Source organism: Leptodactylus fuscus, chromosome 1 (genome assembly GCF_031893055.1).
Source record: "Leptodactylus fuscus isolate aLepFus1 chromosome 1, aLepFus1.hap2, whole genome shotgun sequence".
Taxonomy (NCBI): Eukaryota; Metazoa; Chordata; class Amphibia; order Anura; family Leptodactylidae; genus Leptodactylus; species Leptodactylus fuscus.
This window is the reverse complement of record NC_134265.1, coordinates 298,297,319-298,314,335: the sequence shown is the minus strand read 5'-3', so window position 1 is coordinate 298,314,335 and position 17,017 is coordinate 298,297,319. Positions and strand designations below refer to the sequence as shown.

The following is a 17,017-nucleotide window of genomic DNA, read 5'->3' as shown; positions in this document are numbered from 1 at the left end:
CCACAACACCGGCTTTTGTGCGACGTCCCCACACGCTGGAACTCAACGTTTCAGATGTTGAATAGAGTGGTTGAGCAGCAGAGACCTTTGATGGAATACCAGCTACAAAACCCTAGGGTGCCACAAAGTCAGCTGCCTCAGTTTCACATCCATGAGTGGCCATGGATGAGAGACCTTTGTGACATCCTACGGGTCTTTGAGGAGTCCACAAGGAGGGTGAGCTCTGAGGATGCGATGGTGAGCCTTACAATCCCGCTCTTGTGTGTTCTGAGAGAATCCCTGATTGACATCAGGGATAACTCAGATCACACAGAGGAGTTAGGGATAGCATCCGATCCGTCACAGCTGGAGAGTAGGTCCACACATCTGTCCGCTTCACTGCGTTTAATGGAGGAGGAGGAGGAGGAGGAGGAGGAGGAAGAAGAGTTGTCCGATGATGTGATGGTGATACAGGAGGCTTCCGGGCAACTTCGAATCGTCCCATTGTTGCAGCGCGGATGGGTAGACATGGAGGATGAGGAGGAAATGGAGATTGAACTTTCCGGTGGGGCCAGAGGAGTCATGCCAACTAACACTGTGGCAGACATGGCTGAGTTCATGTTGGGGTGCTTTACAACCGACAAGCGTATTGTCAAAATCATGGAGGACAACCAGTACTGGATCTTTGCTATCCTTGACCCCCGGTATAAAAACAACATCTCGTCTTTTATTCCGGTAGAGGGGAGGGCCAATCGCATCAATGCTTGCCACAGGCAATTGGTGCAGAATATGATGGAGATGTTTCCAGCATGTGACAGTGGCGGCAGGGAGGGCAGTTCCTCCAGTAGGCAACCAAGTTCTCACCGGTCCACACAAACGAGGGGCACACTGTCTAAGGTCTGGGACACCTTGATGGCACCCCCTCGCCAAAGTGCCGCCACGGAGGGTCCTAGTGTCACCAGGCGTGAGAAGTATAGGCGCATGTTGCGGGAATACCTTTCCGACCACAGCCCTGTCCTCTCCGACCCCTCTGCGCCCTACACGTATTGGGTGTCGAAGTTGGACCTGTGGCTTGAACTTGCCCTATATGCCTTGGAGGTGCTGTCCTGTCCTGCCGCCAGCGTCCTATCTGAGAGGGTGTTCAGTGCAGCCGGTGGCATCATCACTGACAAGCGCACCCGTCTGTCAGCTGAGAGTGCCGACCGGCTCACTTTGATAAAAATGAACCACCACTGGGTAGAGCCGTCATTTTTGTGCCCACCTGTGTAAAGCACCCCAACATGAAACTCCATGTCTGTACTCAACCTCTCCAATTCCTCCGCATCCTCATACTCATCCACCATAAGCGTTGCACAATTCTGCTAATACTAGGCTCCCTCCAACATGATTTCCCCCAACTCTGCTGGTTAGAGGCTCCCTCCACCCTGATTTCCACCAACTCTGCTGGTTAGAGGCTCCCTCCACCCTGCTTTCCCACAACTCTGCTGGTTAGAGGCTCCTTCCACCATGAATTTGCCCAAACTGGGCTGTTTAGAGGCTCCCTCCACCATGAATTGGTCCAAACTGGGCTGGTTAGAGGCTCCCTCCACCATTAATTGGTCCAAACTGGGCTGGTTAGAGGCTCCCTCCACAATTAATTGGTCCAAACTGGGCTAATTAGAGGCTCCCTCCACCATGAATTGGTCCAAACTGGGTTTTTTAGAGGCTCCCTCCACCATGAATTGGTCCAAACTGGGCTGGTTAGAGGCTCCCTCCACCATGAATTTCCCAAAACTTGGCTGTTTAGAGGCTCCCTCCACCATTAATTGGTCCAAACTGGGCTGGTTAGAGGCTCCCTCCACCATGAATTGGTCCAAACTGGGCTGGTTAGAGGCTCCCTCCACCATTAATTGGTCCAAACTGGGCTGGTTAGAGGCTCCCTCCACCATGAATTTGCCCAAACTGGGCTGGTTAGAGGCTCCCTCCACCATGAATTGGTCCAAACTGGGCTGGTTAGAGGCTCCCTCCACCATGAATTTGCCCAAACTGGGCTGTTTAGAGGCTCCCTCCACCATTAATTGGTCCAAACTGGGCTGGTTAGAGGCTCCCTCCACCATGAATTTGCCCAAACTGGGCTGTTTAGAGGCTCCCTCCACCATGAATTGGTCCAAACTGGGTTTTTTAGAGGCTCCCTCCACCATGAATTGGTCCAAACTGGGCTGGTTAGAGGCTCCCTCCACCATGAATTTCTCAAAACTTGGCTGTTTAGAGGCTCCCTCCACCATGAATTGGTCCAAACTGGGCTGGTTAGAGGCTCCCTCCACCATTAATTGGTCCAAACTGGGCTGGTTAGAGGCTCCCTCCACCATGAATTTGCCCAAACTGGGCTGGTTAGAGGCTCCCTCCACCATGAATTTGCCCAAACTGGGCTGTTTAGAGGCTCCCTCCACCATTAATTGGTCCAAACTGGGCTGGTTAGAGGCTCCCTCCACCATGAATTTGCCCAAACTGGGCTGTTTAGAGGCTCCCTCCACCATGAATTTGCCCAAACTGGGCTGTTTAGAGGCTCCCTCCACCATTAATTGGTCCAAACTGGGCTGGTTAGAGGCTCCCTCCACCATGAATTTGCCCAAACTGGGCTGTTTAGAGGCTCCCTCCACCATGAATTGGTCCAAACTGGGTTTTTTAGAGGCTCCCTCCACCATGAATTGGTCCAAACTGGGCTGGTTAGAGGCTCCCTCCACCATGAATTTCCCAAAACTTGGCTGTTTAGAGGCTCCCTCCACCATGAATTGGTCCAAACTGGGCTGGTTAGAGGCTCCCTCCACCATTAATTGGTCCAAACTGGGCTGGTTAGAGGCTCCCTCCACCATGAATTTGCCCAAACTGGGCTGTTTAGAGGCTCCCTCCACCATGAATTTGCCCAAACTGGGCTGTTTAGAGGCTCCCTCCACCATGAATTGGTCCAAACTGGGTTTTTTAGAGGCTCCCTCCACCATGAATTGGTCCAAACTGGGCTGGTTAGAGGCTCCCTCCACCATGAATTTCCCAAAACTTGGCTGTTTAGAGGCTCCCTCCACCATGAATTGGTCCAAACTGGGCTGGTTAGAGGCTCCCTCCACCATTAATTGGTCCAAACTGGGCTGGTTAGAGGCTCCCTCCACCATGAATTTGCCCAAACTGGGCTGGTTAGAGGCTCCCTCCACCATGAATTTGCCCAAACTGGGCTGTTTAGAGGCTCCCTCCACCATTAATTGGTCCAAACTGGGCTGGTTAGAGGCTCCCTCCACCATGAATTTGCCCAAACTGGGCTGTTTAGAGGCTCCCTCCACCATGAATTTGCCCAAACTGGGCTGTTTAGAGGCTCCCTCCACCATTAATTGGTCCAAACTGGGCTGGTTAGAGGCTCCCTCCACCATGAATTTGCCCAAACTGGGCTGTTTAGAGGCTCCCTCCACCATGAATTGGTCCAAACTGGGTTTTTTAGAGGCTCCCTCCACCATGAATTGGTCCAAACTGGGCTGGTTAGAGGCTCCCTCCACCATGAATTTCCCAAAACTTGGCTGTTTAGAGGCTCCCTCCACCATGAATTGGTCCAAACTGGGCTGGTTAGAGGTTCCCTCCACCATTAATTGGTCCAAACTGGGCTGGTTAGAGGCTCCCTCCACCATGAATTTGCCCAAACTGGGCTGTTTAGAGGCTCCCTCCACCATGAATTTGCCCAAACTGGGCTGGTTAGAGGCTCCCTCCACCATGAATTGGTCCAAACGGGTTTTTAGAGGCTCCCTTCACCATGAATTGGTCCAAACTTGGCTGTTTAGAGGCTCCCTCCACCATGAATTGGTCCAAACTGGGGTGGTTAGAGGCTCCCTCCACCATTAATTGGTCCAAACTGGGCTGGTTAGAGGCTCCCTCCACCATGAATTTGCCCAAACTGGGCTGTTTAGAGGCTCCCTCCACCATGAATTTGCCCAAACTGGGCTGGTTAGAGGCTCCCTCCACCATGAATTGGTCCAAACGGGTTTTTAGAGGCTCCCTTCACCATGAATTGGTCCAAACTTGGCTGTTTAGAGGCTCCCTCCACCATGAATTGGTCCAAACTGGGGTGGTTAGAGGCTCCCTCCACCATTAATTGGTCCAAACTGGGCTGGTTAGAGGCTCCCTCCACCATGAATTTGCCCAAACTGGGCTGGTTAGAGGCTCCCTCCACCATGAATTGGTCCAAACTGGGGTGGTTAGAGGCTCCCTCCACCATTAATTGGTCCAAACTGGGCTGGTTAGAGGCTCCCTCCACCATTAATTGGTCCAAACTGGGCTGGTTAGAGGCTCCCTCCACCATGAATTTGCCCAAACTGGGCTGGTTAGAGGCTCCCTCCACCATGAATTGGTCCAAACTGGGTTTTTTAGAGGCTCCCTCCACCATGAATTTGCCCAAACTGGGCTGGTTAGAGGCTCCCTCCACCATGAATTGGTCCAAACTGGGGTTTTTAGAGGCTCCCTCCACCATGAATTTGCCCAAACTCTGCTGGTTAGAGGCTCAATCCACCCTGATTTTCAAAACAAATGTTGGTGCCAACCTCAACTTACTACAAGGGCCAAATTCACTGCTGGTGACAAGCTCTCCTCACTGCAAGTGCCAAATACACATGTTTCAAGGTGTTTTCCTACTGTCAGAGAGGTGGTATTGAGTGTGTAAAGTGTGTAGTTGTTAGGCTGTGATGTTGGGGTAATAGAGGGTCTTTGGTGTGTTAGATGCCCCCAGACATGCTTCCCCTGCTGTCCCAGTGTCATTCCAGAGGTGTTGGCATCATTTCCTGGGGTGTCATAGTGGACTTGGTGACCCTCCAGACACGGATTTGGGTTTCCCCCTTAACGAGTATCTGTTCCCCATAGACTATAATGGGGTTCGAAACCCGTTCGAACACACGAACATTGAGCGGCTGTTCGAATCGAATTTCGAACCTCGAACATTTTAGTGTTCGCTCATCTCTAATTAGTAACGTTCTAAAATTTCCTGTTTTTTCTTTACCTTTATTCTTTGTATTCCACTACCTATACAGTATGTTGGTATCCGGGTAAGAGCTGCAGCTGACCTAGTGGGCTCCCCATTGAGCCTTGCATTCCACTATCATGGGTGCTGGGTCACCACCTTTTTTTGGATTTCTTATTGGGCTGAGGAGAGACTGAATGTACTGTTCTTCAAAGTGCTTCCTGATGTAAGGTAGTGGAAGGCACCCCATTCCACAATTGTGCCTTTAGTGGAAGACTTATAGTTCAAAAGTAGGAATCTGAACAGGCATATACCATTTACGGCATGTGTTTTTTTCTCAGCATTGTAATAATAAAGCGCTTTGTTGTGTATATTATTGGATCACTATAGTGGATAGTTCATGTATTTGTACTGTATTCCTGGATTGTGCTACTGTCACTTTAATTGCCACTACCAAGTCATCACATCACTTCCTATTCTAGTATATTCTGGAAGGAATGCGCTGTGGTGATTCCCCCATATTGCTGATGTTGTTGTGCCTATAGGTTGTGATACAGCTGCATGCTGGGGTGGGAATTCTCACTGTATAGGAGTGTTCCCACACCATTGGATGGAGTCTTTGAGTTGGGTCCAGAGCCAGTTTCAGGGCTTCAGAGCCTCATCTCAAAATCTGGTGGCGCAACAAGTGACAATAGCTCTAAGTACCATGTGAACATGAGTCCATGTGAACTTGAAGTGACCAAGAATGTGGTTGATGTCTCTGATGGCTTTGTGATTCTGACGCTGTCATTAATGGCTGTCAATTGAAATTGTTAAGACATTAGTAACTCCTAAAAGTTTCAGCCACTTCTCACTAGGAAGCACTTTATGTGAATAGGGCTGCCCCGATCCATACCACTGACAATGTTACAATGGGCCCCGCTACATTTACATGAATTCTAGAAAAAAAATCTGTCTTTGTAATCACTTTAACTTTGCAAATATGAATGTGAATTATATAAGTCACTTCTTTCATAAGGTCAGTTGGGCCCCTTCACACGGAGGATACTCTGGCTGATTCGGAATGTGCAAATGTTCCGAATCAGCAGCGTTTTAATCAGGTCCCATTGATTTCTATGGGAGCCGGCATACGTGCGCTCCCCATAGAAATGAATGGGCTGCTTTTTCCCATTCATTTCTATGGGGAGCGCGCGTATGCCGGCTCCCATAGAAAGCAATGGGACCTGCTTTAAACGCTGCTGATTCAGAACATTTACACGTTCTGAATCAGCCAGAGTATCCTCCGTGTGAAGGGGCCCTCACACTGGTTTATTCAGTCAATACAATATGGGCTGTGTGTTGGCTGAATTTCCTACTCAGGACAATGGTCATATCCATATTCATTACCAGTGGATTATTGTCCATTTCTGTAATCATAGGATAGTAGTTATATGGTAAGACAGTGAGTCAGGGCATCAATGATGAATAAGATAATAAGAGATCAGGTTTCCAAAAAGTGCTCAGTCCAAGAAATATAGCGGACATAGGGTCATTTTTTTATGACTAGAAGAATCTCGTCTGAAACCGGCCTGAGTTGTACTTTTGTAGGCTGTTGAATTTAGGACGTATTTTCCCTGTAAAAGTAAGGACACAGATTTAGGTTTTTTATGCACTCTTTTAAGCCAAAACTAGGAGTAAATTGGAAGAAAAAGTGGAAAAGTACCATCTGTCCTTGATATGTTCTCACCCTTTATGATGCAAATAAGCACAGCGGCACAATGAGTAAGTTCTCAATGCTTCTTTTTATCAAAAATGAGACTGTCACAAAAGCGTTAGATAGTAATAATCATCCAAAATGAAATACAGCAATGTCCTCTGTGGCCACCAAATGTCCTTTTATTCCATTTAATCAATGGTAAATGATAATCTACATTGGAACACTCATGGAGCGAAAATGAATGTAGCTACAGGCAACTAGCAACGTTTCGGTAGACCACCCTCTTTCTCTATTTTCTGTACTGAAACTTTGGACAAATCACTTAGGGACGCTAAGGCTAGTTTGTGACTGTATTGGGCTGAAACTGCGTGGGCTGCTGTGCACATACATGGAAATCTTTAGAGGTTGGAAGGTACGTCTATAACACAAGTGATCACGTGACTTTATCCAGCCCCTCAGTATTGAGTGATTTTTAACATATACTTACACTCTATAATTCACCTGTTTTGGCTCAAAAATTGGTGTAAAAATACCTGAACGTGAGTTATATGATGGAAATGTTATACTCAGTCCTAGCACTGAAATCTCCCCTGTAGAAACCTTCTAAGTTCCTCAAGTGTTTTCATAAGTTTCTTTTATGTTTTCACCCAATCTTTAATAATGTTTTGATATTGAACCTATTTTATCTGCGTTTCTAGCATTAGATTGCGAAACCTCATGCGGTCTTACTGCATTCCATGGCAGTGCCATATAAATAATGGGAAATAAATAATGTTCTTTCATAAACATTTTGTAATTATATATTTTTAAATGAGTTTACAAATATTTATTGAACTTCCGATTTTATATTTTAGTTTGGTTGCCACCAAAGAAACAGACAGTGCCCGGTCCCGTAGTTCACCGATGTCACCATCTGACTTTTTGGACAAGCTTATGGGGAGGACTTCTGGTTATGATGCAAGAATAAGACCTAACTTCAAAGGTACATGTGTATTCATTTCCATTTTATAGAAGATTTAATGACAGTCATACCAAATAATGAACGACTACTTCTCAATACTTACAGAATTATTGTTCATAGGGTGCCAAGAGCTGTAGAAGATATTCTTATGCTTTCATGTCACTCTGACTTTGACCTTTTCAGTATGGCTTTTCCTATCTGTTGTGTGTAAGGGCCCATTCACACGGAGTAAATGTGTGTGTATTTTGGCAAAATACACGTGTAAAAAATACACGTGTGAAAATAAGACTCCCACTGACTTCAATGACATTTTACATGTGTATTTTGACGTGTATTTTGACATGTTTTTTTACACATGTAAAAAAATGTAATTGAAGTCAATAGGAGTCTTATTTTTACACGTGTTTTTTGCCAAAATACATGCACATTTACTCTGTGTGAATGGGCCCTTACTGATGTATCAAAGTTAGAGATGAGTGAGTAGTATTCGATTGAGTAGGTATTCGATCGAATACTAGGGTATTCGAAATATTCGTACTCGATCGAATACTACTAGCTATTCGCAGTAAATATTCAATTCAGAGCCAGCGTTGATTGGCCGAATGCTATACAGTGTATACCATTCAGCAAATCAATGCTGGTTCTGCAGCAGGCTCGTCCTTGCTAGTCAGGAGAGCTGGCAGCTTGCTGTTATGAGCGATCTTATTATTTCTCATAGGATTGAATAGACCAGCATTGATTGGCCAGTGTACAGCATTCAGCCAATCAATGCTAGTCCTGCCGGTGGCTCGTCTGTGAGGAGGAGTCTAAAATCGGACCACAATGGAGACTGCTGTGGTCCGATCTTAGACTCCGCCTCCTCACAGACGAGCCTCTGGCAGAACCATCGTTGGTTGGCCGAATGCTGTACACTGGCCAATCAACGCTGGTCTATTCATTCCTATGAGAAAAAGTAAGCTCGCTCGTAACAGCAAGCTGCCAGATCTCTTGACTAGCAAGGACAAGCCTGCGGCAAATCAATGCTGGTTCTGCAGCAGGCTCGTCCTTACTAGTTAGGAGAGCTGGCAGTTTGCTGTTACGAGCGAGCTTTTTATCAGCGCAACTGCAAGCACTGTGCAGTTAAAGCGCATGGTCCCCATAGACTATAATGGGGTCCATGCAGTTTAACTGCACAGCGCTCCTCCTAAACACTCTCCTCCTGCTACTCGTGGACTTGGTGACTCTCCTTTATTCGAATAGTGGTTTCCCCTGAAACGAGCATTTTTTCCCATAGACAATAATGGGATTCGATATTCGATCGAGTAGTCGAATATTGAGGCTGTTCTCAAAACGAATATCGAATCTCAAATATTTCACTGTTCGCTCATCTCTAATCAAAGTAAACCAAGACACTTCATCCTCTAACCTGTGTGACGTTGCTCTCTCCTACACTGAGGGACCCTCTTCTTATCCCCTTTTGTCACTCTAGGCTGTAATATCTACACATTTCTCCCAGTTCATGCTAAATTTTGTTTCGTGGTCTACCTTTATATCTATCCTAATAATTTTCAGTAACAGCATTTTTATATTGGTCTATTTTTTTTATTACAGTTAGAATAATTGTTGATAAAATGTATAATATGATTTCCTTGCTTTAGTACCAAGAATTTGCAAAGGGACCTAATATGTAACTATAGGGCCCCATAGGAAAACATGGAATAAGCGATCTACTCCTCCTGTATCAGCATGTTCATAGGGTAATGCATAAAGTGATATAGCAATAGAAAGGTAATACACAGAGTAATGTCACTTTGCAGCTATAATAAAAATATAATAAAAATAGTGATATCATAGTACAGGAATGAAAAACATTGCAATCTCACAGAACAGGCATAATAAATGGGGAAATGTAACAGAACAGCACAATAATCTCACAATGCAGGCACAATGTAATAAGCACAATAATATCACAGTGCAGGTACAATAACCATAGTGATTAGAGATGAGCGAACAGTAAAATGTTCGAAGTTCGATATTCGTTTCGAGTAGCCCCTCAATATTCGACTACTCGAATCGAATATCGAACCCTATTATAGTCTATGGGGGGAAATGCTCGTTTCAGGGGTAGGCAACGTTCGATCAAATTATACTTACCAAGTCCACGAGTGAGGGTCGGGCTGGATCCTCCGAGAAGTCTTCTCCTTGCAGCGTCCCGGCGGCATCTTTCAGCTCTGACTTCACTCTGCCAGGCATCGGCCTGGGCAGAGCTGACTGTGCATACCCGCACTACAAGCGGGCATGCGCAGTCAGCTCTGCCCAGGCCTGATGCCTGGCAGAGTGAATTCAGAGCCGGAAGACGCCACGGGGAAGCTGCACGGAGAAGACTTCTAAAGGTAGGAGAAGAACCAGCGTTGATTGGTCGACTGTATAGCATTCGGCCAATCAATGCTGGTTCTGCATCAAACTTTTCCATTCGAATAGCGAGTGGTACTCGATCGAGTACGAGTATTTCGAATACCATAGTATTCGATCGAATACCTATTTGATCGAATACTACTCGCTCATCTCTAATAGTGATGTCACAGTACTGTGATAATGTACACGGTGATGTCACAGTACAGGGATAATGTACACAGTGATGTCACAGTACAAGGATAATGTACACAATGGTGTCACAGTACAGGGATAATGTACACAATGGTGTCACAGTATAGTACAATAAACACACAATTGTCACAGTACAGGTACAATGAACATATTGATGTTTCAGTACAGGAGCAATAGACACAATGATGTCACAGTACATGGATGGTGTACACAGTGATGTCACAATACAGGTATAATAAAGCTAGTGATGTCACAGTACTGTCATAATGTACACAGTGATGTCACAGTACAGGGATAATATACACAATGATGTCACAGTATAGTACAACAAACACATTGATGTCACAGTACATGGACGGTGCACACAGTGATGTCACAGTACAGGTATAATAAAGCTAGTGATGTCACATTACAGTGATAAGGTATGCAGAAAAATCACTGCAGAGCTACATAGTGATAATAGCATAGGAATGTCTCTGTACAGGGATAATAAACACAGTGATGTCACAGTACAGGCATAATGAAGATACCAATATTACAAGGGGCCACACAGTGGCTCACTGTAATATCTCTGCCTGTTCGGGCCTCTGCGCCACCCTCTGCTCACATGCTGCGGCGCAGGAGGCGTGTGCAGTTTGATAATCTGCTTAAAGTTTTTAGTTGCACTGTGTGAACACGGCTCTAGTCCTTAATTGGATTTGCACCACACCCGTCTTCTGCCAAGGTTGCCTCTGTTCATTAAGTGTTTCATTTTGTCTTGCCTGTGATTGACAGCTTTTCTTCCTATCAGGTTCAGGGCGGGTTCTTTCTCCCCTATTTAGTCTTGGCTCACAGTCACACTGGTGCCGGTTATTGCCTCTAGCTTTCTGGTTTTGCTTGCTGTTATATTACTTGTATTCTAATCCTTGACCTCTGCTTCCCTACTGACAATTCTTTTGGACTCCGATTTGGCACTGCATCGCTCTCCTGTTACCGAACCCTGGCTAGCTGACCTCCCTTTGTTGTTGTTCGTCTTGTCTGCGTTTTGTGTTTCACGTATTCAGGGAGGGACTGTCCTCGTGGTTGTCGCCTATTACCTAGGATAGGGTCTGGCAATAGGAAGGGAAAGCGGGGGGCTTCAGCTTAGGGCTCACTGTCCCTTGTGCCCCTCCCTCCAGGGTTCACCAGCAGCTACTGGGGAATTATCGTCTGCTATTCCCTAACACTCAGTGGTTAGCCTTGCAGCACTAGAGTCCTGGTGTTCAAATCCTGCCAAGGGCATAAAACCATCTGCAAGGAGTTTGTATGTTCTCCCCGTGTTTGCATGGATTTCCATCCTTTATTCCAAAAGACATACTGATAGGGAAAAATGTACATTGTGAGCTCTATGTGGGGCTAATGTTACAGTATATAGATAATGTACACAGGGATGTCGCAATACAGATATCATAAACATAGTTATGCCACATTATTGGGACAATGCACACAGTGATTTCACAGTACAAGCATAGTTTTTGTTTCACCATATTACACCATAGATTGAGGCCACATTCAGTTTTCCACACCTCCTTCAATTATCCATAGTCATCATGTATTTTTTACTGCGGTGTTTCACTAATATGGTGTCTGTTTGTACTTCTGTACTAGAAAAACTCCTGACAGTAATCTCCACTGGGCTAAAAGAGATGGAACAAAACGGCTTTGTATTAACCTAAAATATTATATTACTCCTATGTAATGTCAGTCTAAAATACAAGTATCAATATTAATATTGGCCGTACATTTCATAGGTTGTTAATTCCATTGAATGTTTGTTAGTAAACACTTCTAGCATACAAAGGAAGGATCTGCTTTCTTTGAGATGCTAGCTTTTTCTTTTAATTACTTGTCTAGCCCGGAAGGTTCTAGATGGCTTCTATGAGTTTCTTAATGACATAAAGCAGCGCTATTTCCATTGTATAACCTTTTATGAGGTCAGTTAAGTAAGCTATCCAATCTTCAACCACAGAGGAATATTATGTACCTGCACAAATGACCACAGGATGAAAGTCAATTGACTTTGAGTTTTTATAATGAAGCTTTGCAAATAATGTTGCCATCGTCACCATCGCTAATAACTTCTATAATCTCTGAGCATCACATTATTACAGCAGTCACTTCTTTTATTGCCTTCCCCTCATGCATATTAAATAGCACCGCGATGGAATTCATTTTCCTCGATTGCTTGAAACTGTGGAAGACTGGAGGACTAGAATATATGGCATTTATTATAGTACTACTTCTTAAGTTCTAAATAGTGACAATTTGTGCAATAGTAATTGAACCAGTTTTATTTGGCTATTAAAAACAATGATTTGCTCATTTTTTACTATATTGCTCCATTTCTAGCAGCCTGATGTATGGTTCATTGTAACCCACAATATATGGTTCTGCATAACCTGCAATGTAAAAGGTACATGGCAGATTTTATTGACTGTGAATGTGAAGTGTTAAAAGAACCATAAGCCTAGAAATTAAGGCTACAATTAGGCAACACAAACGCACATACAGTGTTGTGAAAAGGTATTTGTCCCCTTTCTTTTGTTTTTGCACATTTTTCAGTTAAAGGCACATGTGGTTTTATCTACCACTAGAGATGAGCGAACAGTGTTCTATCGAACTCATGTTCGATCGGATATTAGGCTGTTCGGCATGTTCGAATCGAATCGAACACCGCGTGGTAAAGTGCGCCATTACTCGATTCCCCTCCCACCTTCCCTGGCGCCTTTTTTGCTCCAATAACAGCGCTGGGTAGGTGGGACAGGAACTACGACACCGGTGACGTTGAAAAAAGTAGGCAAAACCCATTGGCTGCCGAAAACATGTGACCTCTAATTTAAAAGAACAGCGACGCCCAGCTTCGCGTCATTCTGAGCTTGCAATTCACCGAGGACGGAGGTTTCCGTCCAGCTAGCTAGGGCTTAGATTCTGGGTAGGCAGGGACAGGCTAGGATAGGAAGGAGAAGACAACCAACAGCTCTTGTAAGAGCTAAATTCCAGGGAGAAGCTTGTCAGTGTAACGTGGCACTGACGGGCTCAATCGCCGCAACCCAGCTTTCCCAGGATCCTGAATGGAATACACTGTCAGTGTATTCCCGTATACCCGATATATACCCCGATACCCGTTCCAACGGTGTGCCCCCCCACCTTCACCCCAGAAATACCCTGCAAGTCCCCTAGCAATAGAATTGGGGCTATATACACCCACAATTTTTACTACTGGTATACAGTGCCATTGTCTGACTGGGAATTCAAAGAATATATTGGGAATACAAATACCCTCATTTCTTGCTACTGCCATATAGTGCCAGTTTCTGACTGGTAATTCAAAGAATATATTGGGGTTACGTGCACCCACAATTTTTACTACTGGTATACAGTGCCATTGTCTGACTGGGAATTCAAAGAATATATTGGGAATACAAATACCCTCATTTCTTGCTACTGCCATATAGTGCCAGTGTCTGACTGGGAATTCAAAGAATATATTGGGGTTACGTGCACCCACAATTTTTACTACTGGTATACAGTGCCATTGTCTGACTGGGAATTCAAAGAGTATATTGGGAATACAAATACCCTCATTTCTTGCTACTGCCATATAGTGCCAGTTTCTGACTGGGAATTCAAAGAATATATTGGGGTTACGTGCACCCACAATTTTTACTACTGGTATACAGTGCCATTGTCTGACTGGGAATTCAAAGAATATATTGGGGTTATAAATACCCTCATTTCTTGCTACTGCCATATAGTGCCAGTTTCTGACTGGTAATTCAAAGAATATATTGGGGTTACGTGCACCCACAATTTTTACTACTGGTATACAGTGCCATTGTCTGACTGGGAATTCAAAGAGTATATTGGGAATACAAATACCCTCATTTCTTGCTACTGCCATATAGTGCCAGTGTCTGACTGGGAATTCAAAGAATATATTGGGGTTGCGTGCACCCACAATTTTTACTACTGGTATACAGTGCCATTGTCTGACTGGGAATTCAAAGAGTATATTGGGAATACAAATACCCTCATTTCTTGCTACTGCCATATAGTGCCAGTTTCTGACTGGGAATTCAAAGAATATATTGGGGTTACGTGCACCCACAATTTTTACTACTGGTATACAGTGCCATTGTCTGACTGGGAATTCAAAGAGTATATTGGGAATACAAATACCCTCATTTCTTGCTACTGCCATATAGTGCCAGTTTCTGACTGGGAATTCAAAGAATATATTGGGGTTACGTGCACCCACAATTTTTACTACTGGTATACAGTGCCATTGTCTGACTGGGAATTCAAAGAATATATTGGGGTTATAAATACCCTCATTTCTTGCTACTGCCATATAGTGCCAGTTTCTGACTGGGAATTCAAAGAATATATTGGGGTTACGTGCACCCACAATTTTTACTACTGGTATACAGTGCCATTGTCTGACTGGGAATTCAAAGAATATATTGGGGTTATAAATACCCTCATTTCTTGCTACTGCCATATAGTGCCAGTTTCTGACTGGTAATTCAAAGAATATATTGGGGTTACGTGCACCCACAATTTTTACTACTGGTATACAGTGCCATTGTCTGACTGGGAATTCAAAGAATATATTGGGAATACAAATACCCTCATTTCTTGCTACTGCCATATAGTGCCAGTTTCTGACTGGTAATTCAAAGAATATATTGGGGTTACGTGCACCCACAATTTTTACTACTGGTATACAGTGCCATTGTCTGACTGGGAATTCAAAGAGTATATTGGGAATACAAATACCCTCATTTCTTGCTACTGCCATATAGTGCCAGTGTCTGACTGGGAATTCAAAGAATATATTGGGGTTACGTGCACCCACAATTTTTACTACTGGTATACAGTGCCAATTTCTAACTAGGAATTCAAAATGCGCAAGGCTCCCGGAAAGGGACGTGGACGAGGCCGTGGGCGAGGTCGGGGGAATGGTTCTGGGGAGCAAGGTAGCAGTGAAGCCACAGGGCGTCCCGTGCCTACTCCTGTGGGGCAGCAAGCATTGCGCCACTCCACAGTGCCAGGGTTGCTTGCCACATTAACTAAACTGCAGGGTACAAACCTTAGTAGGCCCGAGAACCAGGAACAGGTCTTGCAATGGCTGTCAGAGAACGCTTACAGCACATTGTCCAGCAGCCAGTCAGACTCTGCCTCCTCTCCTCCTATTACCCAACAGTCTTGTCTTCCTTCCTCCCAAAATTCCGAAGCTTTACAGAACAATAACCCAAACTGTCCCTGCTCCCCAGAGCTGTTCTCCGCTCCTTTCATTGTCCCTCAACCTGCCTCTCCACGTCACGATTCCACGAACCTAACAGAGGAGCATCTGTATCCAGATGCTCAAACACTAGAGTCTCCTCCATCTCCGTTCGATTTGGTGGTGGATGACCAGCAACCCACCCTCATCGACGATGATGTGACGCAGTTGCCGTCAGGGCATCCAGTTGACCGGCGCATTGTGCGGGAGGAGGAGATGAGACAGGAGTTGGAAGAGGAAGTGGTGGATGATGAGGACACTGACCCGACCTGGACAGGGGGGATGTCAAGCGGGGAAAGTAGTGTGGATGTTGAGGCAGGTGCAGCACCAAAAAGGGTAGCTAGAGGCAGAGGCAGAGGTCAGCAGCTTAGGCGAAGCCAGGCCACACCCGGAATCTCCCAAGATGTTCCAGTTCGTACCCAGCCCCGAAAAACTCCCACCTCGAGGGCACGTTTCTCGAAGGTGTGGAGTTTTTTCAAGGAATGCGCCGAGGACAGATATAGTGTTGTCTGCACAATTTGCCTCTCGAAATTGATTAGGGGCTCTGAGAAGAGCAACCTGTCCACCACTTCAATGCGCCGTCATTTGGAATCCAAGCACTGGAATCAGTGGCAGGCAGCAACGGCAGGACAAAGGCCGACTGCCGTTCACGCCACTGCCACTGCCTCTGCCTCTGCCTCTGCCACTGCCACTGCTGACTGTGCTGGCGATGCACTCCAGAGGACGAGCCAGGACACCACTTCATCTGCCTCCGCCACTTTGTTGACTTCTACCTCATCCTCCCCTGGTCCTGTCTTATCTCCTTCTCCTGCACCATCAAAGGCACCATCAGGCGTTTCTTTACAACAACCCACCATCTCTCAGACATTGGAGCGGCGGCAGAAATACACTGCTAACCACCCACACGCGCAAGCCTTGAACGCCAACATCGCTAAACTGCTGGCCCAGGAGATGTTGGCGTTCCGGCTTGTTGAAACTCCCGCCTTCCTGGACCTGATGGCAACTGCGGCACCTCGCTATGCCGTCCCTAGCCGTCACTACTTCTCCCGGTGTGCCGTCCCCGCCTTGCACCAGCACGTGTCACTCAACATCAGGCGGGCCCTTAGTTCCGCGCTTTGCACAAAGGTCCACTTGACCACCGACGCGTGGACAAGTGCATGCGGACAGGGACGCTACATTTCACTGACGGCACACTGGGTGAATGTAGTTGAGGCTGGGACTGCTTCCCAAACTGGCCCGGTGTACCTCGTCTCCCCGCCTAACATTCCTGGCAGGGACACGAGAAGAACACCCCCCTCCTCCTCCTCTTCTACCGCCTCCTCCTCCGCCACCGCCTCCTCCTCCGCCACCGCCTCCTCCTCCGCTGTTAGATTGACCCCAGCTACGAGTTGGAAACGTTGCAGCACTGGCGTTGGTAGACGTCAGCAGGCTGTGCTGAAGCTGATCAGCTTGGGGGACAGACAGCACACTGCCTCCGAGGTGAGGGATGCCCTCCTCGATGAGACGGCAATATGGTTTGAGCCG

The 17,017-nt window shown here is 45.9% G+C and overlaps 1 protein-coding gene across 2 annotated transcripts in view; it reads left to right on the top strand.

Annotated features, from left to right (window-relative positions):
• The window catches only part of GLRA3 (glycine receptor alpha 3), a 169,678-nt gene that overhangs the window by 48,549 nt on the left and 104,112 nt on the right, over positions 1–17,017 (top strand). For both annotated transcript variants that reach the window (XM_075258387.1, XM_075258378.1), the window contains exon 2: positions 7,499–7,626. In XM_075258387.1, the coding sequence (XP_075114488.1) occupies positions 7,499–7,626 (128 nt within the window). The remainder of the gene's footprint in view (positions 1–7,498; positions 7,627–17,017) is intronic.